This window comes from Populus euphratica, unplaced genomic scaffold, assembly GCF_000495115.2.
Source record: "Populus euphratica unplaced genomic scaffold, PopEup_1.0 scaffold3.1, whole genome shotgun sequence".
In the NCBI taxonomy this organism is placed as follows: Eukaryota; Viridiplantae; Streptophyta; class Magnoliopsida; order Malpighiales; family Salicaceae; genus Populus; species Populus euphratica.
This window is the reverse complement of record NW_011499847.1, coordinates 3503880-3529323: the sequence shown is the minus strand read 5'-3', so window position 1 is coordinate 3529323 and position 25444 is coordinate 3503880. Positions and strand designations below refer to the sequence as shown.

Sequence of the window (25444 nt, the reverse complement as noted above, 5' to 3'; positions counted from 1 at the left end):
GGAATATAGGAATAAGAGTACAGTTTGTTTATTCAAAACAGAAAACATTAACTTGTCGTGACTCTCCTTTTCTTCAGGCGATTCTTACTGTGTTCTAATGTTTGCAGATGATATTAGCTGCTCTCTCTCTCACCTCTCCCTTCAACTTCATTCTTCTGGGTAAGTCGTTTCGAAAACATTATTGCCTGTGCCCCTACTGTTAGTGCTGATTTTCCTGAAGGTAAAGGTTATCGGTAAAATTCACAGATGCTATAATTAAAGGTCACATGCTCCGATAGATAACGTGGAAATATTAGCATGTTAAGATGATTTAATTTGCACTGTTTTTCTTCTATAGAGTGCATTATGCTTTGCAATGTGCAACAGCTAACATTTTCGAGCCGAAATGTTATCCAAAACAATATGCTAATGATGGATCCTCAGGCACAAAAACGTCTTTTATAAAACAAATGGATTAATAGTCGTTGTAGGTGTGACTTTGATGCCTGCCTTAGTTTTTACGGTGATTGTTCAACAGGACGTGATGGAGTTTTCGGATTGCTCTACCTTGGTTTTTTGTTTGTTCAACTACTTGGCTTCTATGGCAGACGACGACTCAAATAATTTGTTAGGGAATTGGATGCTGCTCATGAATCTGTACTAGCATGTTGTCAATACCAGGAGATAATCTTGAAACTGTGTATCCTTTTGGAGTTAGTGTGGTTGAAAATAGTTTCCACACGAATCTTATGGTACTCGTGAATCTTAAGAACTAAGGTGAGAAGTATTTTGACCTGTGCAGCTCTCTTGTGTCAAGCTCGCGAGTTCTGTCTTCTTCATTAAATTACCCTTTGCTTTTTTCTGGAGTTAGTTCTCTCTCTCTCTCTCTCTCACACACATTTTTATTTTCTGATTTCGTTAATCATGATTTCTAAGTATTTGGTCATCCCAAGCAATATCAAATCCCGAGTTCATGTGAGGGTTGTAAGTGAAATCGCAGATGTTTCCAACAGTGTTTGCTTTTATTTTTTATTTTGTTGAAATTAACAATCCATTGTATAGTACAATATTTTTTTTCTGTACTTTTATAGCTGGTTATTCTTGTAGTTATGCTTTTTAAAATATTTTTTTAAATTAATATTTTTATATTTAATGTATTTATGTAAAAAGATTAAAAATAATATATATATTAATTTGATGTATTTTCAAGTATAAATATTTTAAAAGATAATAACTATTATAATATTAAAAAATTATCTTACTTAATTTACATGTATTTTAATGTACATATACCTACATGCAGATATACATCTTCAAAGAAATTGAAGATTTAAAAAAAATACAATAAAAGGTATTTAAAAATATTAAAGGTTGTAGCTTCACTTGTTTTTGTTAGATTTGATTAGTAGAAATTATTAGTTTTAGTTTTATAAATTTTAAGGTAATTGAAAAGTTATATAATTAATAATTTTAAAATTTATGAAATTAGTTAATGTAATTATAAACTAATCTGAATATTTATTTTTAAAAAGAAATTTAAACAAAAAGAATCTTAGTCAAAGTATCAGACCAGATAAAAACTGAACGTCGTGCAGTATACTCGTCCTGGCAGACAAATTATATCATCCATAAGAGTACACGTCGCGGCAACATGAACATGTAAGTTAATTACAACAACACGTCGTTAAATGTTTAAAACCAGCCTGCAAGAAGACTGCCTTCTGCTCCCTCCGTTTTCTCTCTCCTTTCCCTCCTTCGCTCACACGAGTTCAAAAACCCAGAAGAAGAAGTTACAATAATGGGCCCACCAAGCAAGCATGCCCGTACAATATCAGAAGAAACTTTTGATGAACTAGTAAAAGAGAACATAGAAGATCTAGGTATGGACCCCACTGAAGCCCTTGAAGATGCAATCCAGACTCTCACTCTTCAAGGCGTTGATCTTTCTGGTAACAACTCGATCAAGAACCCATATTTTACATTTCCCTTTTTATCCTTTCAAAAAACTATTTTTAACAAAAAGAATCATGGGTTTGTTGCAGGGATTGTGACTAGCGTACCGGGAGAGGGTAATGTGAGGGACAATCCAGTCATTAAGTGTTCGGAGAGATTGGAGGAATTGGGATTTGATAATAATGGTTCGAATGAGATGGCGGGGTTGTTTGATCAGTTGGCTAGATTGTTTAGTGGTGTTGAAGGATCTGGGAATGTTACAATTGGGGTTAGAAATGATGGGGTGGAATTGGTTTGTTCTATTTGTTCTAACATTCCTATTGGTTCTGAGAAAGTTCTTGTTTCAGCTTTGGAAACGTTGGCATTGTTGATTCATGGTATGCGTTTTATCCGGATAGGATAGCGCCGTGTTTTTTTTTTTTTTTTTTTTAGATTGTGGATTTCGAATTTGAAGTGTGATTTATGAGGTGTTTTTTTTTTCCTTTTTTCCTGACAAGGAGTTTTAATTATGTTTCAGCGATTTTACTTAGTTTTATAAACGTTTCAATCTTTGCTTCCAAAGAAAAGTATATGATTCTATACGTGTTCTCTTGACACCTGATGATAATCGTGCTGTGGCATCCCAAGTAAGTAAATGTTTTGACACAAATTTACGCACTTCAGTATGATTGATCAACTTTATGCTTAGTGACTTGCGGGCTGGGCAATAACTTGTGTTGTCAGCGATGTATGTTTTCACATCCAAATATTTATTTACTTCATGTTGATGGAAAAGGTTTTCGTCAAAGCAACTGACTTGCATTAAACTTAAGGTTTATGGTTACGCACGGAGATTTGCCAAAATTGGAATTGCAAGAGCTCTTGTTGAATCACTACGGGCAGGGCTTACCTCACCCAGTTTAGTCTCAGCAAGCATCGCTTTGAAGGCTGTTTCTGTTAATGTAAGTTCACTCACATCTGATGAAATGTCAAAATCCTGTTGCGCTAATTATTAGATTTTTGTGGGTCTAGATATATCATTGCACTTATGATTATATCATATATGAACTTAAGTTGTGGGAAAATCACCTTTATTTATGCACCACATGCACGTCAGGTAGGGTTACAGGAATCTATTTCTTCCATTCCATCTATCTAGCAATGTTCTCTGTTTGATTTTCAGGAACTTCATATATTGTAGAGTCTTACACTCAAAGAATACGATGCTGTTGCATGCTGGATATGAAATATGGTGTTTCTTTGTTCAATTTTGAGGTTGCTCTTCCTCTTCCGCTTCCTATTTTTCCTTTTCTTTTGACCTGCAGGATGAAATATGCAAATCTATCGCTGAAAGTGGTGGCATCGATTTCATTCTGAACAGAGTGCTTACTACACAATTGTAGCTAAGACATGCTGTTCTTTGTTATCCAAGGTACAAGGAAAATCTGGCTCAAAGTTTATGTTTTTCAATTGTTTGGATGAACAGAGTGCTTACTACATTTTGTTTGATTAGCTGGCAGGATGTGATTCAAATAAAAGTGCTATTGTAGAGAAGGACGGTATGAACAAGCTAATCCAACTATCAGCCAGATTTTCTGAAGACCCCCCTGTTCTGCAAGAGGTAGAAAGTGATACTATTGAATGTGCATAACCATTATTCTAGAAACAGAATAATTTTTCTATTCACATGGAATTTTGTGTTAATTCAAGTTTCAAGAAACGCGCGCTGCAAGTTGCACTTGAAGGATTGGCACTCTGAAAAAATTACCTGCCATTTTGACTATGGCACTGTTTAAATTGACGGATCCTGTTTGTCCTTTGATATTATCAATAGTTAGATTAGATACATAGGAGCTATTGACATCTGTTGTAATTTTTCTTATCTTCAAGTCCAATAACTGTTTTATGCAAGATTGGACATTTGTAAGGATTGGAAACATGCATTCATGAGCTGTCCACTGCATTCCTTAACTAAATTTCCACCATGTTTCAGGTTATGTCTGTCTTTACAGTGCTCTGTTTAAGATCTCCAGACAATGCAGCCCGTGCCCTGGAAGCCGGAGCTGGAGACCTTGCCATCCAAGTCATGGAGAAGTTTTCTACTGTGCAACAATTACAGAGGAATTCCTGTCTAATGATCCGTAATCTTGTTGCGAGGAACCCGGAGAACATGCATGTTTTTCTCTCCACGCTTTCTTTTTGTCTTGTAGCACATCAACAGGCAGGCTTTATTTTCTTTTTCTTCCTTCATACTGCTGATCTGACATGCCCCAAAAGTAGGACCACTATATTAAATTGTGGCACACTCTCTCATGTTAGATTAAATTTTGCCACTTTACAGAACTACTCTTCTTAGTCATGGCATCGAGAAATTTATAAGAAGGGCAAAGGTAAACCACGTAACATGCAAGGATGCTGCCACCGATGCTCTGAGGGATTTGGGCCTTGATAACTACAATTCATAGCTCATGCTCAGAAAATTAATGACCTGATGCATATTGGATTATACTCCGGAAGGCTCCATTTGGATTTTGTGTGGGTCAGAATATTGCTAAAATATACTCAGATTTAAGCATGAAGAAGCGCCATCATATTCGAGATTTAATTTTGTGTGTTGTGCTCAAGGAGAATTTTGTGAGACAAAATACGGATATTTCTCCTTGTCTTTCTCTTCCCTCTTATGCCCAAAATCAACAAACTTTCCCGGGGGCTGTTTGTATAACCCATCCCAGATAATCAAGTTTCCATGATTTGTTTGCCAACAAATTGCTGCCTATTGGCTTTGCTCTCCAAGAACTTGTAATTTGATTAATTCAAAATTGAAATGGTGATTGCTTACAGACAAACTGCTTGCAATGTCATCATTATCGGCACTCGCAGCTTGGAATGGAGAATAAACCAGGCTTGGTTTGGTTTGGACTGTAACAAATAGCAACAGGTGATTGTTAATCATGGTAGCAGCATCTACTGCCTCGAGCCGAACCCTGCTTCAATTAAAAGGTGAAATCTGAAAATGAAGCAAAACGGGAATTCTATTACATGGCCATTTGTATTTTGTTTTCATAGGAGTTCTTATTTTTGCAAGGACTATAATTCAGAGGTAAGAAACAACTATAAACTTACAAGAACCAGGTCTAGGAATCAAATAGATACAGTTCAAATTGTTGGAACAAGAAAATGACAGTTCAAATTATAGTTGAGACTTGAGAGCGATACAAAAGCCTTCCCAACTTTCAGTCTTAAAGTAACAATCGAACTGCTTGGAAGAAAAAAGCTCCTGCGAGAGCGATATACGTGCAATGGTCACGATGGATGCAACCATAAGCTCACATTATGCTGCAAGCTTGAACATTATCATCACTGAAAGCATGATTGAGGGAGTTGCTGGCCGAGTGTGGTGGAAGAGGATTAGGGAGAGTTGGCTGCAGCGGCAACCCGGCTTAAATGATTGGAGAGTGAAGATGTAGAAAAATTACTGAGAGAGGTCCAATGTTTTCTGCCATGTGCAACTTCTAAATAAGAGACCAGTCTTTTCTTTTCTTTTTCTTGCATGGTTTTTTTCTACTCAAATAGCCCATACAACTATAAATATAGACTGAGATTCCATAATATTTTCCCATCCATTTCTGCAAACTAGAAATAGTCAAGGAAAGGAGAGATTTCGCACCTAGGATGTAGAAATATTTATATTTAATGCACATTTCTTTCCTTTCCTCTAGCTAACATCTTTCTTTATTTACCTTCACCGGTATCTTTATCCTTTGATTGAAGGGCAAGTCTGTGATTCCCTCAAAATATTTTGGGCTTCAGTTTGATCATCAATTAATACCCGTTGACCTCGGAGTGAAAATCACTCGATTGTCTTCGGATCAGCATTGGGCCTACGATAGATAGATTTCATGAACTCGCCACCACGTTGCTCTGGGGTAGGCATTTCAGATGAACAAACTGGGGGAAGCATTTGCTGTAGTATGATATACCAAGTTCAGGATCGGACACCAAGAAGAAAGAGGCGAAACGAAGGGGCATGGAAAGAGGAAAGACAGACCAGAAAGATTATAGTCCTACAGGTCAATCAATGTTTAATACAGCACTCGATACATATAGAAGCAGCATAAAAAAAATGTCAGTTCATTGGTAAAAGAAGATGGGGGAAAAAAAGAAGACTGGTGAATCATCATTGTTAGAACATGGCAAGATTTATGTCCATAAAAGAGTAAATCATCATTGTTTGCCAGCTGTAAGTTTCACAACAATTTCCATGCAAACTCCAATAAGAATTGGTTCAAGCCTCAAATTTGTACAGTTGCCTTTGATAAAGGCTCCTTTGCTCTATGACAAAACCTGAAAAGTTAGCCGAAATATCAGAGATTGAGACACTTCTGTGAATCAGTGAACATGTATCCACAAGGCTTGAGATGTATATTAATACCTAATATTCCCTCAAGAATAACAGAGTCTGTAAACAAAAAAAGCCTGAACCAGTTCAGTCCATGAAACTAGTAACAAAAGAAATCGAGGGCTTTTGCAATTCAAGGAAACTGCAACCTGTATTTCAAAATATTATCAGTTGGCAATACCCGATAATCAATGTCAAGAATTTCTGAAAGGTAGTACACATACCAATAGGCTACGGTTCTGCAGAAGTACTATCTGAAGTTTTGAACATCTTCTCATATTGCCTTCTCTCCCGATCACGTCTCTCATTAATCTGAAAGAAATTAACTGTTTATGATTGCGACCATTTATTATCACAAAATGTTACAAATTCTGTTAAATCCACCAACCTTCTTCCTAGCAGCATTAAGCTCCCTTTTTATTCCAGCTGAAAAGCATTATAAACCAAAGTTAGCTATCAGCAAATTCCAACGGATTCTTTGTAAAATACCAGTCCAAGACTCCTCAAATTTATTCAGCGTGAATAAATTTGAGTAGGCTATTTTTAAGCATGCTTTAACATAGTCCCTGAAACTAATAATCTTATCAGAGAGCAAACATCTGAACAAAGCTTCAATCCCTAGAACTAACACAGAATCATGTGCCATCGATACTGTTTCAAATTATCACTAACCATCATTTGGCTCCAACTGCAATGCTTTCTTGAAGCTTTCAGCAGCAGCATCAACATCCATGAGAGCCATGTATGCCTGACAGACGCAGAAGAAAAATAACTAACAGTATCAAAAGGTAAATCCTCAAACATTATTCGTTAAACAAATCAAGGGAAAAGGGGGCACCAAAATATTTGAGCAAATTCTTAAAAGTTGAAACCAACATAGCATACAGAAGACAGTGGAAGAAAGCAACCCAGTCAGAATGCCAATGTAACACATTCCAGTGGAATGCAAGATACACGAGAAAATAACTGTAAGGAACTAAGCATGTTTTCCAAATAGAAAGCGGGGAGGCAAACCAGCTTGAAAGCTTCACTTCTCAGAAACAACCTTTTGTACCTCACACCAAACATGTACAGAAGCTCCCATGATTCTGAGATTGAAACTATTCCCAATTGGAGATACTAACCTGTCCCTGGCGAAAAAGAGCTTTAGCATTGTTTTCTCCATCACGTATTGCAAAGTCTGTGTCCACAAGAGCTCCTTTCAGATCCCCCAATTTCAACTTAGAAGCCTACTCACAGAAGATCAAAAGCTTCAGTAGCCAGTGGCGGGAAAAATATCCAGATGATAATGAGAACAAGAACTTACTGCACTGTTGGTGAATATCTGTGAAAACCTTAGTTAGCCAGTGGCGGTAAAAATATCCAGATGATAATGAGAACAAGAACTTACTGCACTGTTGGTGAATATCTGTGACTTCGCCTTCCTCAAAGCTGAACTCTTCTCTGCAAAGCCACCAGAAGAAAAGGTATATAAATACATCAAAATGCAACCGAGTCACTGGGAATAATTAGCATAGCATTAAGAACACCAAGGTTTAAAGGAACTAGAAAGCATATGGACCGCAGAGATCGTGCACCTTCATCAATCCCTTCTTTCTCCCAACAGATATCCAGATAGCGTAAAGCCTTCCGGTACTTTTTTAGCGCCATCTTATAGTCTTGTTTCTGCAACCATTAATTACAAATCAGGTCATCAACACGTGTTAATGAAGAAAATGATAAAGAAAAACAAAAACGTCCATAGACAGTAGAGAATATTAATGGCTTGAAAAAATCAGTTCAACAAAAACCTTCACACCGCACCACTGTATATTGTCAACTAGAGTTCCTGAATTTTCTTTTTTCCTGACAATTGCTATAACAATAAGCTGTACCAATGTGCCCTTGGTGCAAAAAAGAACATCAACCGAACATGAAAACCATTACCTTGAAATGTTCATTTCCAAAAGCCTTAATAGAATCTACAGCGCTCATCCACCATGACAGTTCATTAGGAATCTCGTTAAGGTCAGCTGGCCAATCGGGGTAAGCATCACCATCCTTGAAGAAATTACATATCCCATCATCTGCACCCTCGGGAATCTCTCCACAATCAACAATTATAACATCAGAAGCTGGACAATCAGCATCACCAGTTGTAACATGCTCCATTGAACGAACAACTCCCATTCCTTTAACAACCTTGCCAAAAACAACATGTTTTCCATCCAAATGAGAAGTGCGAGTTGTCGTGATGAAGAACTGTGAACCATTTGTGTTTGGGCCAGCATTGGCCATGGATAACATTCCCTTCCTTTCATGTTTCAGTTCAAAATTCTCGTCCTCAAATTTCAAGCCATAAATAGATTCCCCTCCAGTGCCATCTCCAGCAGAGATATCCCCACCTTGAACCATAAAACCTTTGATAACACGATGAAAACAACATCCCTGATATCCACAAAATAACAAGTAAAATCAACTGCAACAAGCTTAAACTTTCCTTCCCGTAGGCCTTTATAGCCAGTGCTGTGCACATAAAAATACTAACTTCTGTCATATGCAATGGGCAATCAATAAAAAATTCAAGCCTAAAGGTTGCCAAGAAATATTGATTGAGAAAAATGAAGAACAATAATAAGATATCAATACCAAAGCACAAGAACTTTATTTACCACCAGAAAATGAAAAAATAAAACCTCAACCTGAAGCCAGAAAAAAAAGAAGAACAAATAGAAACTGCCTGCCATGGCATTTCCAGTGGTCCAAAACCAGAAACCATCATCGCTGCAGTATCTCGAAATAATGGGAAAAGAATACTTGAAGATTCCTTAGAATCAAGTAATTAAAAAAGGCACAAAGTCACGACTACTACTTCTCTAAACAATCAAGGACAACAATGACTTTTTCATCATTAACTGAAAACCTGACTTCTACCCAGAAAAGCTTCTTTCTTTCTTTCTCACGTCTCAATGACCAGACCCGAAAAGGTTTCGTTTTCAATTCTTAGCATCGCCAACCAAAAGTATAAAAGTGAAACAATCATCACAACAAATACCATGATACCTAACAATATCCAAAATCAAAAGACTTTAGTGCCCTTAAAATTCCCAAAAGTACCATCGGGTTTTAAACAACAAAAGATGTCTTTAATCAAGTACAAGCATAGTTAACACACACCTTGATGTTTGATCACAGATAAAAAAAACAAAACAACAGTAAACACTACCAACCCAAGGGGGACAAGACTGTATTTTCATCAGCCAATCAAAAAACCAACTTGAACCCATCAACACAAACACAAAACATACACAGAATTATTAAAAAGTTGCTAAAGTAAAGCTAATACCTTGTAGTGAAGAGGGGCACCGGTGTTAGGTCCAACGCCTTTCTCACCAGTGCAAAGAGCTCTAAAATTCTCGGCAGTTTTGGGAACAACATCGTTGTAGAGCTCTATTACTATCCTTCCTTCCAACTCACCTCCTATGCTTATGTCTAGGAAACACCTTGACCTCCTCATCTCTCTCCCTATTTTTCTCTCTGTTTTCCTTTTTCTTTGCTTGCTATATATGTAGAAGAGAGAGTTTTGGATTCTAGAGAATTCTTTGCATAGAACGCAGTTAGTGAAACCACCCCAGACTGGTCCCCTTATATAGTAAACAATTCATACAATTAGCACTCCAACTTCATTTCACTCCTTGCAATAAATGAAAACAAAAGGAAAAGAAAATTTTAGACTGCCTGCCTGTCAACGGCATTTTCAGACGTGTCTCTCTCCTTGTTTCTACACAACGTACAGTTTTTTTGGCTATTTTTCTTGTTTTCAAAATTGTTAAAATAATATAATTTAAAGAAATAGTGAAATAATACTGTTTTTACTTGTCACAATTGAACACCGTATTTAAAATTGTTACTATTTAAAAATATAATATTTCAAATAAATTGCTGAATGAACTGCATGAATAAAGACGAGGAGAGAGGGAAAAAAATACATCAAAACTTTGACTATAATAATATAATCATCAGAAAGATTTGGACTAATCTAAAAGGTCATCAGCTAACTGGAGTGAGTCACATTTTTATTGTGCAAAAACGATGGGTGGCTTACTTGCTTTGAGCATTAAGTGTTATTAAATTTATTTTTGTAAAGATTTTTTTAATAATATTAGAGGTCTTGAAATGAGTGTTTTAATTTGTCATTCTAGTTATTTTTCAAATAGTAATATTTCACATGGGATCTCAATGTATAATGTCTAGATAAGAATTAGTTACGTGACTTTTTTTGCTGCTAATTAAATATTTTTATTTTTATTTTTTATTAAAAAAATTATAAATATTTTTTTTTGATGCATTTATATTGTTAGAAGATTTTTTAAGTGAAAATCAAAAAGTTGGTCTATAAATGAAAAAAATAATAAGAATTATGTGTGCTAATAATTTTTTTAAAAAAATCATCAACGCTAAATAAAAATAAAATTGAGAAATTAAATATACATCAATATATTTAATATCACAAGATAAAATATATACCTAGTTGTATTTGCTAAGCCTTATTAATCAAAATATTTTTTTTATTCACTCAAACAACAATAATAATAGATACACATTAAGTTGTTTAAATAATATAAAAGGAAAAAAATATTATGTAAAGTTGCATATATTATAAAAATTATTTAGAATTTTTTTATTTTTTTAAATAAATTTATTTATATAAAAGATTATATATATATATATATATATATGAATAAAAAATAGCTTCAAAGATTAAACACACATAAGTTAATTTAAAGAAATTCCTTGTCTAACAAAGGTTAAATAAGCAAATATAAAAAATAAATGATATTAATTGAAATATAAATTTAAAGAATATTTTAAAAAAGACATATTAATAAAAAGATAAAAAATAATAGCCTTAATATTATAGATTAACTTATCACACCTATAATTAAGATAATGAACTTATAAGGGTTAAATAAATTTTTTTCTCTTTAATTCATACCTAACCTAAATATATGCATACCAGAGAGAGCTAAAAAATAACCTTCACTTGAAAGAATTATAAACAAAATAAAAGATTATTAATCTTAAAGTGAGTAAAAAAAATGGAAAAAATTTAAAAGCATTAGTTTTTTAAAACAAGAAAAAAAATAATTTTTTTTTTAAAAAAAAATATTAGATGCTCTTAGATTTGGCAAGTCAGTCCAACCTATTTAATGTCGTTTGTCCTATTTTTTTGAAAAAAACATTAGATAACATGCCACTTGCTATCACAAATGATTTTTAAAAATCTGTCAACTGTGGTGGTTAAAAATTAAACCATATGGCTTTTTGATACAAAAATTTATTTTCAATAATTTTTTAAACCTAAAAACATACAGAAAAACATTTTAAGAGTTGTGATAAACTTATTTATGACCTCTTGAAACCCAAAAAAATATCTTAACACTTGAAACAAAAAATCTTCCCCAACTTAAATAGTATATTTTTAGGCAATTTTAAGATAAATAACCATATGATATGAACTTATCTCACCAAATAAAATTATTTGATATAAAGATATATTATTTTAAAGATCTAAATCAACGTTAAGAATGTTTCATCTCTCTACATTAGAATGCGGTGACCCCTCTTTTCTCTTTCTTATCTCAAATTAAAAATTGAAACATAATAAAAATAAATTTTTATATCAAAATAAAATTGATAAAATATTAAGGTACCGACCATTTATAGTTTAAAAATATAATGATCAAATCAAACCTTTTTTATTAGCTTTGAAACCATCATCTATTTATAGCTATCTTTTTTTTTTTATTCTCAATCTTTAAATTTCATCATTAAACAATATTTTTCATTCAATTACCATTGAATTTTGCTAAAAAAATGTACTATTATGCAGAAAAAAGTCATGAACTAAATTAAAAAAATAAAAAAAATATTACATGATTTATCCACAATATCGATTGAGGAGATGAACAATATAATTTCCTGTAAGAAAAAACCTGTACCTTCTAGTTTTTTATTTAGGACATATTTTAAATATAATAATAATTATTTTTTAAAATATTTTTCATTCAACAACACAAACATCTCCTGATGAACGGATGCGAAGTACTAAATTATTGTGACTTTGCTTTCCCTGGATAATTAGCGCCGCGGGGGTTTAGGGAGGTTAGGTTCTCGGTCTTCCCTTCGCTTTTGGATACGTCAATTGATATAACTCTACACCAAACACCTTTTGACCTCCCCTTCGTACCTTCGGAGTAGTGAATCAAAAGCAAACTAGCCCAAATCAATTTCATTTTAATCATCGAGTTTTTAATTTTATAGTAATTTTTAAAAAATATTTTTTATTTAAAAATATATTAAAATAATTTTTTGAATATATTTTTTAATTTTTTAATATCATCAAATCAAAACAATAAAAAACTCTAAAAGAATCATTTTGATATTTTTTTAAGTCATGAAAGCCTAAACATGATTTAAAAACGCAAGAATAAACCGTGTCTAAAATGCATATACCAATTTGTACATGAACTGTGTACCTAAAATGAATTAGGAAAATATTTAATTTTCTTACAGGTTAGAATAATCTACCCTTATAAACACTTTGATCCTTTCGATATATATATATATAAAAAAATAAAAATCAATACATCTTAGGTTAGGTGGATCATGATATTCAAACCAATTTACCAGTAACGATCTTAAGAATATTCCTAAAAAACATTTAGAATTAAAGAGGTTAGTTCTCGTGCTATAAGACGATGATAGATGTCACAAAAGCACAAGGCACGGCATCTCCATCTTAGGATTCACCGGAAAAGGAAAGGCATCCTCGGAGGAACCCCACAGTCGAGGAAAATTAAAATAGGAGTGATAATAATAACACCAAGAGCCAAACAAAGGAGGCCCACTCGATCGCTGTGGAAATAATGCATTTTTAATGGTGGTTGAAACTGGCCATGGAATTCCAATTCATTACATAAGCTCTACAGCGTTTCATCGTGTCAGGGTGCCGGAATTCCTTCGATTGCGGGGGCCTTGATAGCGGCCCTGGGTGTGCAATTATTTCTAAAGGTTTTGAAAATTAATTCGTGCCCTGGGGGTGAACGTCAGTGAAATTGATTGATTGATTCGTCATTTTCACAGTTCTCGGTCACAGTTTCTTATAGAGTGGCAGTGTATTTGACGTTTTGGTAACTATAATAGTTTAGAGGAATTTTTATTTAAAAATATATTAAAATAATTTTTTTATTTTAAAAAAATATTTTTGGTATGAATATATCAAAATAATTTTAAAACATATAAAAAATTTATTTTAAATATTGAATTTATTAAAAATTAAAATTTATTATTTATTTTAATTTATTTCCTATAAAATTATCATGATTTTATAATTGAAAATATATATTGATAAATTAATCTAAATAGACCGGAATTAATTCAACATGATATCAGTTCAGTGTTTGCAAAGTTTTTTTATTGTAAATATTCATTTTAAATTAAACTATATTTTATTTTAATTAAACGCTCTAAATAATAGGTGTGAATGTTGCCCACTCCATTGCAAAACAAAAAATCCACCGTGCGGTGAAGTTGATTGATTGATTCGTCATTTTAACAGTTCTCGGTCACAGTTAGTTGTCGGTCACAGTTTCTTATAGCCTGTTAGTTTTAGCGGAATTCCGTTTTTTTTAGTGAATTTTTTAACTTGATATTTTTAATTTTTATAATAAAAATTAACGTGGTAATATTAAAAACAAATTTTAAAAATAAAAAATATATTATTTTTAAATAAAAAATATTTTTCAAACAATAATTATTACTGCAACATCAAATATCAGCACAAGATTACTAAGGATGTCCTATTAGAAACTTCTCAGTATATCAACAAAAAAACTAATAATTAGATTTTACTTTTCTTTCTTCCCAAAATATTATTTGCTATAATAATATTTATTTTATTTTTATTTTTATCTTTTTAATTTTAGATTTATTATAAATTGAGTTTTATAATTTTTTTAATATATTTTTTATGTTGTTGTTTTATTTTTGTGATATGAATTATGAGTTTAACGAGTTAATTTTATTAATTCTATTTTTTAATTTTTTTTTAATATTTTATGATTTGTTTTGAATTGCTCTCTACAAGAATATTCTCATCATATAACTCAGGACACGAGTTTGGTGGGTTAGCTCTCATTAACTCAATTTATTTTTTTTAGCATTTTTTATTGGTTTTTTAATTTCAATTTCATCTTCATTTTTATATGGTTTATTAGAGATCGAGTTTTATCATTTTTCTCAATTTATTTTTTTACGAGATTATCACAGTCTCATAACTCGGAATACGAGTTTGGTAGTTTAACTTAGTGAGTTAACATTTTTTATTTTTCTAATTGATTTTTTTCTCAATTTCACAATCCAACATCCAGTTGATTGAGAATTAGATTTCATGATTTATTTTGATTTACTTTTTATAGAATTATTCATGTCTCGTAACTTGAGTTACGAGTTTGATAGGTTAATCAGAGTTTATCAGAGTTCTTTTTTTATAGTTTTTTTAATTCTATATTTTAATGCTAGATTTATTGAAAATTAAGTTTAATGATTGTTTTAATTTTTTTTATTTAATTATCTTGATCTCATGATATAGATCACGAGTTTGACAAGTTAATTGAGTTTACTTAATATATTTTTATTTTTATTTTATTATTTAATATTGTGTTTATTGAAAATTAAAATTTATAATTTATTTTAATTTACTTTCTATTAAATTATTATGATCTTAAGATTTGACATGTAGATTAACAAATTAATCCTAGTATATATGAATCAATCTAAAGCATTGGTTCAGTATTTACAAAGTTTTTTTATTTAAAACATTTATTTTAAATTAAAATATATTTTTACTATTTATTCATAACCAATTCCTATTAAATTAATTTCTATATAATTTAATTTTTTTTATACTAAAAATTAGCCATGCTTGCATATTTCTTACATTAAAAAAATTCTTATGTACCCAAGTTTGTCACTAGATGCAGTCAATTGTCTTGTTATGTACCCAAGTTTCAATCAACACCGGCATGAATTGACATTGCAACCCTCGTGCCCCATGCGAGCCAATGCTTATATACAGAGGTTTGGTTTTTACTTATAAAAAAAATAATTAAATTAAAATTTTATAAAATAAAAAAATCAGAACCTCTTCGAACGACCTGTTTTAATTTAATTTTTTATATTAAAAATCAAAACCCAATCAACTAGTTTTTCATTTTGGTTTAATTTTTTCAAACCAAACATGAAAAATAAACCAAATCAAAACCAAATTCATTATAGAAATTCAAAAAACAATATAATTTTTTATTTTTAATATAAAATAACTAAATTGAATATTTTTTAAATATTATAATTAATTTAATTAATTTTTTATTTTATTTCTTTATTTAATCAGTTTTTTTACTCACCATACTTACATAGATGCATGAATTTGTATTCACCAGCCAAATCTGGTCCGCACCCATCTCTGACTCTAATGTCCTCACCAGAGGTAGTAAATGGTCTGTGATATGTTTCGCCGGGTAATTTCCAAATGGGCAGATTCATATAAATAACCAGGTCTCTTTCCTCCATCTGCTTTCATAAAATGCTTTGAATTTAATACTTAAATATATTAAAATAATATTTTTTAATATTTTTATATCAAAACATCAAAATAATTAGAAACACTTTAAAAAATTTATTCAAAAAAAGAAATTCAGGTTTTAACCAAAAACAATATTAAAACTTATACCAAACACCCTTTTATTGTAAAAATCTTAAAAGTTTTTTTTGAAAAAAACTTTTTAGCATGGAATATTTTTATATAGTTGCAACCTCCATTAGTTGGAGCAGAAAAGCTTCACTAGATAAATAAGAACCTGTGATTTATTGCTGATGGAGGTTGGTACATCTGTTAAATTGGCTCTGTGATTCGAATAAAAAGGGAAGATAACTAAAGATGCTGCCACATTAAACAAAATAAGATTGATACACAATAAATCATGTGGATTCACGCGTATATTAACCCTGTTTGAAAACCAGACACAAAAGAGAGCTCATTGGTCCCTGTTAGATTCTGGAAAGTATTGTACTAGCAACTCAAAGATTGACTCACATGGATGTACAAGTTCCAACAGAAAGAAACTACAGAGAGATAGCCCAAAAACACAGTACAGATCTTTTATAACTGTCCCAGGGAAGGGAGAGTCACCTTTCTCCTTGAACTCGAACTCTAGATTTCTTGGAAGTGGCTGAGGAAAGAAACTACCCACATCACATGTTTTTTCAAGAATCATCAATTCTACAAATAAAAACTTTCCTCGTTCCCGGCTCACGATGATGCTTACCACGAGATATGGCCTCCTCTAAAATGGGTTTTCTCTGGTCAACGTAACCACTACTTCTCTGTAATTGCACGTAATTGACATGGAAAAGAAAAGCTGTCAAAAGGACTATCTTTCACAAAAAAATTCATCTCCTTTATTATTCTGATATTACTCCATAACATTTTCTCCATCATATTCTAGAATAACAGAGGCATGCTAACAATAGTTACTACTTTCTTCAATCTAAAAAGCAGCAGCAGCGGCAGAGAATTGACCACCACCACATTTCCTCTAGGATAATGCCGTGACCGCTACAGAGTATAGTGCTTTCCCACTGTCACTGGTCCTTAATTACCAACAAACAATATTTGAAGAATTAACTAAGCAGATATTCAACATATCAATGACTATAGCAAAAGCGGGAGGGCTTAGCTTATCTCTCAGAATTGACAATGGAAGGTGACATTAAGAAATAGTTTTCTAATCAGAGGTTTAAGCTAATACGAATCAAGGCAAATAATAAGCAGGGGGGCAAATAAACTTTGCAAACAAATGAACCAAAAAGCTCCAGAACCAACAATTCCTCGACTAGCAATTTGTAAAATAGATTACGACTAATTTTATAATCAAACCACTTAGAGATAATTTCATTGATTAATCAAAGATTAGACCCCTCAATGAGCATGTTGTTACTCATTTTTTTAAGCCATACATGCTAATGAAGATTGTATATATCCCTTTTAAATTGAAGGCAGGAGTTTTGGTTCAAGGTTGATGGGAGATTAACAACAACAAAGGAGAAGGAAATGTTTTCTGGACCATGTTTCAGCTGACATCTGCTCTTCTTATCCTTCCCTTTTACTAGCAAAATTATCAGCATTTTTAGGCTAATTAGGAGTCTTTAAAATGCTAAATTTGTTTCTTTGCTATTTGATTTCTAAGGTTGGATAAATCCTTCATAAGTTACATTAAAAAAAACTGGCTCTGCCGTTGTCGTAATTTGTTGTTCCAACTTAGACTTTGATTCTGATCTATGTAATATCCGACCATCCTGACCATATTTTATCACTCATGACATGTTGAAAAATTAATCTATATTTTTATTGGGTCATAGGACACGCTGTTTTTATGGCAGACTCTCAATCAAAGTAGGATACTTGGCATCGTCAGTTTTCTGAATCAGATCAGGAGACCTTTTTACCAACTAGATTGCTGCTAGTTTCTGTTATTTAAAATAATTTTATCTCACTTCGAATCCTTCATCAAAGTTGTAGTCCTAGAAGCATGGATGAATTTGAGCTTTCGAATTGCTTAATTTCGATATTAGGAGCTCAAGATATTCTTGTTTGAATATCTGACGTAAAAGTAGAGAATTTTGCCACGAGTAGGATTCTGACCCCAGTTGCACTAAAAACTCTACTTCCATTATGATTTTGTTGGCTTTTATTCTTAGGTTACATTCTCAGTCATATCAGGATGCTCGACATTTGTTAATTTTTGAATCAGATCAGGAGATTATTTTTTACTAACCTGATTACGGCCTGATTCTGTTTTGTAAAACAATTTTATCTTACCTCAAATTCTTCATGAAAGTTGTAGTTCTATATGTGTAGATGAATTTGGATTTTTGAATCACTTAATTTCGATATATAAAGCTCAAGATTCACATTTGAATATCTAATGAAGAAGTAAAAATTCTGCCGCAAAAAAAATCTACTGCAAAATTTTTTTTCTACCGCAGGAAGGATTTTGCCCCCCAAGTTTGCAGGACTGAATTGAGAAAAAAAAGAGACTGAAGTAAGGGAGTTAATTGCTGATGTAAATTGGAAGAAACCTGACTTGGTTTTAAAGAAATAGAAAAACGGGATAGGATCAGCAAATGATAGAAATTCTGCTATAATGGGTCACGTTTCTGCTACCTTTCTAACAACAAACGACGCCGTGTTTTTCTTTGTTGCATTAATTTTTTTTTTTAGCTAGACAGTGTCGTATGAGAACAAACCTGTTTTGAATTAATGAGCATGGTACTGTATCCCCGCCTGCAACCTTTTCCCTCTTCTATAACCTATTGTTGTTGTTTTTTTGAAATTTTTCATCTTTGCATCATGTAAGTTGGTGCACATGACAACCCCCCTTTACACGTAAAATGTGCAGCTGCAATGCAGGAGCTCCAGTCCAAAAAAAATGTTTTTGCGCCTCCTATGTGCCAGTTGTATATGAGTACATGGAGAGGAGCCTCACACCATCGAAGGGCTGAGATTTCATCCCTAATACATACAGCTGGGATGAGGAGGCATAAGAGGGGCCTCCAAGTTTGGATTGACTATATAAACAAGCTGTGAAAAGAAAAGGAAGAGGGGAGAAAAAATAGAAAGGTGGAGGGAGACAGAAAAAGTTCAAAGATAGAGAGTTAAAGAGAGGGAACAAGTTTAAAACAGAGAGAACAAAGAAGGGAAAAGGAAAAAAAGAAAAAACCGAGAGAGCCAGGAGGAGGCTTAGAGTAAGAGAAATAGAGAAGCAACAAGAACAAGAAGAAGTTGCTTTGAGTTTATCCTACCTTGCCGAACAAGGGTTTACAAGAACTCTAAGAGGTTTTGAAAAAACTTCCTAATGGTAAAAAAAAAAAAAAAGGCTTTCTTTGGTAAAAAGACAGAAGCTTTTCCACTAGTTGCATCTTGTTTCTCTGCATTCAAACGTGCAGGATCAGCAGGTATGAGTCTTGATTTTCTTTTTTTTTTTTTTCCTTTAATGTATGTAAAGCTATTTGTTTGGTTTTCTTTTCTTTTCAAAATCTATTTTCTGCTTTTATTTTAGGACGTTTGTTTTCCATCTTAGCAACAAAGTTGTATGCTTGCCCACTGTTCCTCTCATGCCTTTGAGTTTAGATTTATTCATGTTAGAGCTGTGTTTGTTTTGCCTTCTTCTGGTTACTCATACGACGACTCATTTAGAAAGAAAAATGAGAAAGTCCTTTTCAGGAGGTGATGTCTCGGCTGGCTTTGGAGTGTGCTTTCCTTCCTGCTTTCTTTGAAAGAGAGATAACTGGCCATTTGATTTGTTGTTTCTTCTTTGGTGTCTTTGATATACATGATATAAAGGTGTGCTCTTTCAGCTTTCATTTTTGTGTAAAACCAACCATGACAGTGTCATAAATTAGAAAAAGAAGAGGTAAGTAACGTGGTCTATATTAGATTTGGTTTTCAAATGTTTAACTTCCATGTGTATATGACTTAATCCTTTCTGTCGAAGATGATGGGTCATGATGTACTTGGGCTTTGAATTGATAAGCTATGTTTAGTTTTTTGTTCTATTGTTGTGAGTATATTAGATTCGGTTTTCAAATGTTTAGCTTCCATGTGTATATGACTTAATCCTTTTTGTCGAAGATGACGGGTCATGCTGTACTTGAGCTTTGAATTGATAAGCTATGTTTAGTTTCTTGTTCTATTGTTGTGAGAAACCGTGGGTTGTAAAGGTTTTCATCATCCCTGCCTTCCGTTGCTTTGATCGTCACTTTGCAAATGGAATATGGCATAGGAATAAGTGGCTTATAGGTGCAGAAGAAAGAGTAAAAAACATGAAGGAAGGTCTGTCTAATTAAAGAAAAAACATAAGGGAGGGTCTGTTTAATTAAGGGATTTTGTTTTTTTTTTTTTTTTTTTGGGGGGTTTTGTTTTATTTTTTTTTTTTTTTTTTTTTTTCGGCAGGTTTTGGTTACATGCTTTCTATCTCTGTTTTATGAAAATAAGATAGCATATAACTTGTTTTTTAGTCTCAGCATTTAATATGTGTTCTTTCCTGCCATGTGAAATGAATATGGCATTTGTTTCAAGATAAAAAGGATGGTGGTGGGTCACTGCTTATGTTATAGATGTTAGTTTAAGAATCTTGTTTTTTAGGTGCGTGTGGACTTGTGTTTTTCTTTTGAGAATAATGGGCAGAACTGTATTCAAGCTTTAAGTTTAAGTTTGTATGCTGGGGCTCAATGGTTTGAGTTGAACCATTGTAAGCTTCCTGTGAATGTTGGGGTACATACGTGTACGGTTTGTTTTCTTGTAACTGTGATACTCGGTTTAATGGCATGGTTGTGTTTTTTTATAAAAATGTAAAATTATTTTTTGTATGATGCATACGACCAATACCTTTTGAATTTTTTCTTTTTTTTTCAAAAAAAGAGAAAATATTTGAGGTTTCAAAAAAAAATATTTTAGCATGGATTTTTTAAACACGAAAATTATTTTCTTGCATCTTGAATTTTACAACATGTTTGTAAATTCCAAAGGGTGTTGGCCAATATTCCAAAAATATACAAATTTTATTTTTGGGAATTCATCTTTATTCACCATTAATGTTTACATTAAAAAAATTTCAAAGGGGTAAATATCTAAAATATTATTAGGCATAATTTGTCATTATTCATTATTAATGTTTGGATAAAAAAATCTCGAAGGGGTTAATATCCAAAATATTATTAGAAATAATTTGTCATTATTCATTATTAATGTTTGGATAAAAAAATCTCGAAGGGGTTAATATCCAAAATATTATTAGAAATAATTTGTCATTATTCATTATTAATATTTGGATAAAAAAATCCAAAAAGGGTTAATATTCAAAATATTATTGGGAATAATTCGTCATTATTCACTGTTAATATTAGGGTGAAAAAACCCAAGTGATAAATATCAAAAAATATTTTTATAGAAATAATAAGTCCTTATCTCTTAATAATATAATGACAAATAAACCTATGAAATGTAAATGTCCAAGATATTGTTAATAAGAATACACTTGTTTATTTTTAACATATGGACAGATTTATGTTTAAAGTTTTATTTAGAATAATTTAATTGCGTATCCTTGAAAGAAGCCTTAATGATAATTGGGGACATTTCAAATTTTGATTCTACAATTTATGAGTCATGAAAAGATAAAATACTGAAGTAAAAATAGGCTTTTAAAGCACCTTGAATTTCCTTAGATTTCTAACTCTTTTCTCTTCTTTACGATTTACGAATCGCGAACACTTGAAATACTAAGGAAAAAATGAGATCTTAAACACATTGAATCTTTTAGATTTCTATCTTAGTTGTCTTTAAATTCATAAATTGTAAATTTATTTCAAATCAGACATTGACTTCAAGAGATCTGCACTGTTTCTCTTTGGCGCTTTATAGACATATCTAAAGGTTGTTCCTTCAGACTTTGAACCCAAGTTTGTTCATCAGAGCAGACTTGTCCTAAAAAACTGATGGGATTAGAAAACATCAACACCATAACAATTATAAGGATTATAAGGCAAACCAAACACCAAGCAGCTTAGCTTAGGTAGGGCATACTAGGAGTGCTAAAACCTTCCCTTTACGCAATCAGTCTCTTGTTTTAGAATCTCTGAAAGACCAGTTAGGTTTTCTAGTGACCATAATACTAGGTGACGACTCTCTTTTTTACAAAACAAAGACCACGACATTAATTCTCGTTCCAAGAAAGGTTACCTCGACATCGAGCTCTCATGAGGGTATGATAAAGCATGTTATTTTATAATAAATAAAGTCAATATTTTTTTAGAAAAAACTGAAATTGTGCACTTCATGAATTGCTCCAATCCATTAAAAACTTGAGAAAACAAAAGTGGTTTATTTTTCATTGATCTATGATGCCACACTAACAAAAAATAAAAAAGCCTAACAGAAGAATAAAATAAACTACAAAAATCAAGAGACGGGAATCCCCTGAATCTCAAATGATATATACTAGCACTGGCATTAAGAAACAAGAATCAAGATTCACTAGTACATGCAAGTGGTTTATGTTGAATTTGTTCTTGCTTTTCTTCCTTGGTCTCTTGTGGTCTCCCCTTCACAACTGGTGATGCTACCGGAATATCCGCGGGTCGGGTCGGAGGGGGCCCAACATGGCCATCAAGACAAGAGGAGCATTTTCTTTCTACCCATCCTTCCAAATCATATTGTCCATGACCCAAGACCCGACGACCTGAACAAAACCTACCAATCATTCCTGCTATGACTCCTAGTAATGTGATCACTGCAAGAACTGCTATTAATGGTCCCACGGACCCATGACCCGTGCGGGTCGTGCAGGCAGCTTGTTGCGTCCCTTCCATGGGTGGTGGTTCTTGTTGTTGCTGGTCTAATGGGGTAGAAATTAAGAAACAGTTTACAAGTAGGTGCACTCTTTGAGGGTTTTAACTAGAGTTGGGTTTTCTTGCTGTTGGTTTTGGGAACTTAAGAGTGGGTTCCCTTCGGTTTAGAGCTTTTCATGACGCTCGGAAAATGCAGGAATTTTCAGGATTCTGAGCAGTGTTCACGTGTGGAATTAACGTGGGGAGAGAAAATGCAGTCTTAGTTTCTTGCGAGTTAAGAAAGAAAGGGAAAAGGCGTGAGAAAGTGTTTTTGGAGTTGATCATAACAAAATAGAGACAGGAGGGGGGAGAGAGAGAGAGAGAGTGATTACAGGGGGTTTGTATTTATTTTAGAGGTTTATCTTTTTAGTCAGAGACCTTTCGAAAGAATGAGGACGAGAGAGAAAAGCGAGGAAAGAAAGGTTTTGGAAAAAATCAAAGCCCAAGAAAACCCCTTTCGAAAATGGGGAGGAGCTTTCTGGGCACCTTTTCCTGTGATTGCAAGAATTTATGCCATTTATTGGATTCACATCACCAAATAAACAACCTAGTTCCAGAATTCAAGCCTAATGTCATTTATTGCATTCACATCCCCAAATAAAAACAGACAGAATCCTACAATCTTGAGGCTTGACTAGCTATGTGTTCTTACCAGGTCATACTTTAATATGGGAGCAATATGCTCCTGCTCGAAACAGAGAAGCATATACAGGAAAAAACCTTTTCAGTAGTCGACAAATTACTCTCAACGCGCCAAGCAGAACCTCTGTCGTATGGCAAATCATTACTTCATTTCTAAGATGTCTTTCCCTAGCTTCTCTGGAAAAGTTTTGCTTTTATTAAAGTTCAAAAAGCTTTCTTTCTAAAAAAATGTGAAAAAAGTCAGGAATTATCTTCTGAACTTTGAGTCATTTCGCCAACGCACCCCCAAATAGTGCAGCCGAAGGAGGCACCAATTATATTGTCATTGTGAAAAGCTTCCAAGCCACCATGCCTAACAATCTGGGCGATATGGGAGCATTAGTTATCTTAATAATCGTAACCTATCTCGGCTTTAGCAGGAGGAGGAGATCCATATGAACCATGACCACTTAAGTCATCAGAACCTCCTCCGGTTTTAGGAGATCCATGTGAACCATGACAACCCAGGCCATCGGAATCTCCTTCAAAACCAGGGCTTGGACGGTCACCGGCACCGCATGCTAATTGATGCAAAGACATGAAAAGGAAGAAAGCAATGATGATGAAGTACGAGAAGAGATTAGGACTTGTTTGCTCATGAACGTGAAAGTGAACAACTTGCGCAACGTTGATCGTGGGAAACACTGGTGATTTATGTTAAACCAAGGAGAACTGAAATGATTTCATGTTTAGCTTATTAAGTGGCAAAGTTACAGTTTAAAGTGAATGAGATTAAGCAAATATTTCTTTAGAAGATTACACAGCAGAGTTATAAATTATATGCTTAATTGAAGCACAGGGCACTGAATTGTGTGGCTCTTGTACCGGTGCATGATTCACCACTAAACAAGCTTGCTTAAAAAAATTTTATGTCCCCACACATGGACACTAACAGGAAAATCTTATTAAACCACCACAGAGACTTCAACACTTCCATTACGATATGATTCAAAAAAGTCATGAAATTAAGTGTAAGCGAAGGAGAGGTGAAGCCCTTCTGGAGTCATTATGCCAAGCCCTTCTGGACAATATCTCTAACAATCAAGGATAGGTTAGAGCATGATTTATCATAGTAGATGTAATTATCAATCTGGTCACCAGCTAAAGTAAAGAAAAGGAGGAATCGAATGCTGAATTTTGAGAAAAGTTTCTGATACATTAAAATTTTGCTCGAGAATGTAACAAGTTGTCCAATAACACCAATGACCTCTGACGAGGGCCTTAATTGCGTGGTGATTTATACGCAAAACAACGTAATCCGAGTGAATACATTAGTTTAGCTTATAAAGTGGCAAAACCATTGTGCAGCTGCTAAAAGTGACCAGGAGTACAGTCAAAATAGCAACAGTTCAGATGACTTTAATGAACACCTAATGACTTGAGAATTAAGTTAATGGAAGTATGGAACCACCACCATCAATTACATGTTCCATGTAGCCAGCACAGGACAAAAATATTAAATATATTGGTTTTAAAAGTGTCAATCGAATCAGATTTAAAATGTCTGTTGAAATATTAAGCTAATGTTGGTTTAAGAGATTTATTTAAAATATAGATATAACTTGTCTAATAAAGAATGTTTTATTTAAAATATAGATATAACTTATTTATTAAAAAAATATAATTTATTGATCATAAATTTTCTTTTCGCATCCAAAACATAAAAGGAACAAAAACAAACAATTGCTATTTCTTGCATATTATTTATACTGTTAATTAGTATCAACAGTGTAGTTAATTCTATTGTTTCAGCCGGATTTTCTTAACATGTATTAAACCGTATCTGAGTTTTGAATCAGATCCAACCCAGCAAAATAAAAAATAAAAATTATTTTTTATTTTTTAATTGTATTTTATTCAAAAAAACTAGTGTTTAATATTAGTTAATAACAATATATAAATTAGACAAAGATTGCTTGATGACGTAACATTTGTAGATTTTAATCACAATTTTAATTTTGTTCA

At 32.9% G+C, this 25444-nt stretch overlaps 2 protein-coding genes and 1 long non-coding RNA gene across 4 annotated transcripts; 1 reads left to right on the top strand and 2 right to left on the bottom strand.

Annotated features, from left to right (window-relative positions):
• Positions 1-1677: 1677 nt before the first annotated feature.
• Positions 1678-4673, top strand: LOC105111239 (armadillo repeat-containing protein 6-like). The gene is given in 10 exon segments (XM_011006554.1): positions 1678-1928; positions 2022-2334; positions 2387-2401; positions 2495-2558; positions 2745-2873; positions 3237-3303; positions 3306-3343; positions 3425-3532; positions 3905-4081; positions 4251-4673. Coding segments are annotated over 10 exon segments (1188 nt in total). The 5' UTR covers positions 1678-1777; the 3' UTR covers positions 4377-4673.
• A 1303-nt stretch (positions 4674-5976) lies between these two features.
• SQN (peptidyl-prolyl cis-trans isomerase / cyclophilin-40 (CYP40) / rotamase) lies at positions 5977-10003 on the bottom strand. 2 transcript variants are annotated; one of them, XM_011001655.1, is made up of 10 exons: positions 9636-10003; positions 8237-8737; positions 7888-7975; positions 7701-7753; positions 7435-7539; positions 6983-7058; positions 6699-6736; positions 6535-6622; positions 6344-6459; positions 5977-6255 (listed from the first exon to the last, which is right to left on the bottom strand). In XM_011001655.1, exons 1-8 carry the CDS (start codon positions 9804-9806, stop codon positions 6542-6544), a joined length of 1113 nt encoding a protein of 370 aa, XP_010999957.1. In that variant the 5' UTR covers positions 9807-10003; the 3' UTR covers positions 5977-6255; positions 6344-6459; positions 6535-6541. The 2 variants fall into 2 exon arrangements, with proteins under 2 accessions (XP_010999957.1, XP_010999967.1); XM_011001665.1 differs by lacking the exon at positions 9636-10003 and adding an exon at positions 8992-9447.
• Positions 10004-23296: 13293 nt separating this feature from the next.
• On the bottom strand, positions 23297-24133 carry LOC105107645 (uncharacterized). The gene is made up of 2 exons (XR_838925.1): positions 23724-24133; positions 23297-23617 (listed from the first exon to the last, which is right to left on the bottom strand). It is a non-coding gene; the product is annotated as an uncharacterized LOC105107645 (long non-coding RNA).
• Positions 24134-25444: the final 1311 nt, after the last annotated feature.

Bases quoted from the DNA above. Each gene is read 5' to 3' on its own strand.
- SQN (XM_011001655.1), bottom strand. From the start codon at position 9,806: ATGAGGAGGTCAAGGTGTTTCCTAGACATAAGCATAGGAGGTGAGTTG. The intron at 7,976-8,236 runs GTAATGGTTTTC...TAATGGTTGCAG, and splicing joins TTGGAAATGAACATTTCAAG to AAACAAGACTATAAGATGGC. The intron at 7,754-7,887 runs GTGCACGATCTC...GTGGCTTTGCAG, and splicing joins GAAAGAAGGGATTGATGAAG to AGAAGAGTTCAGCTTTGAGG.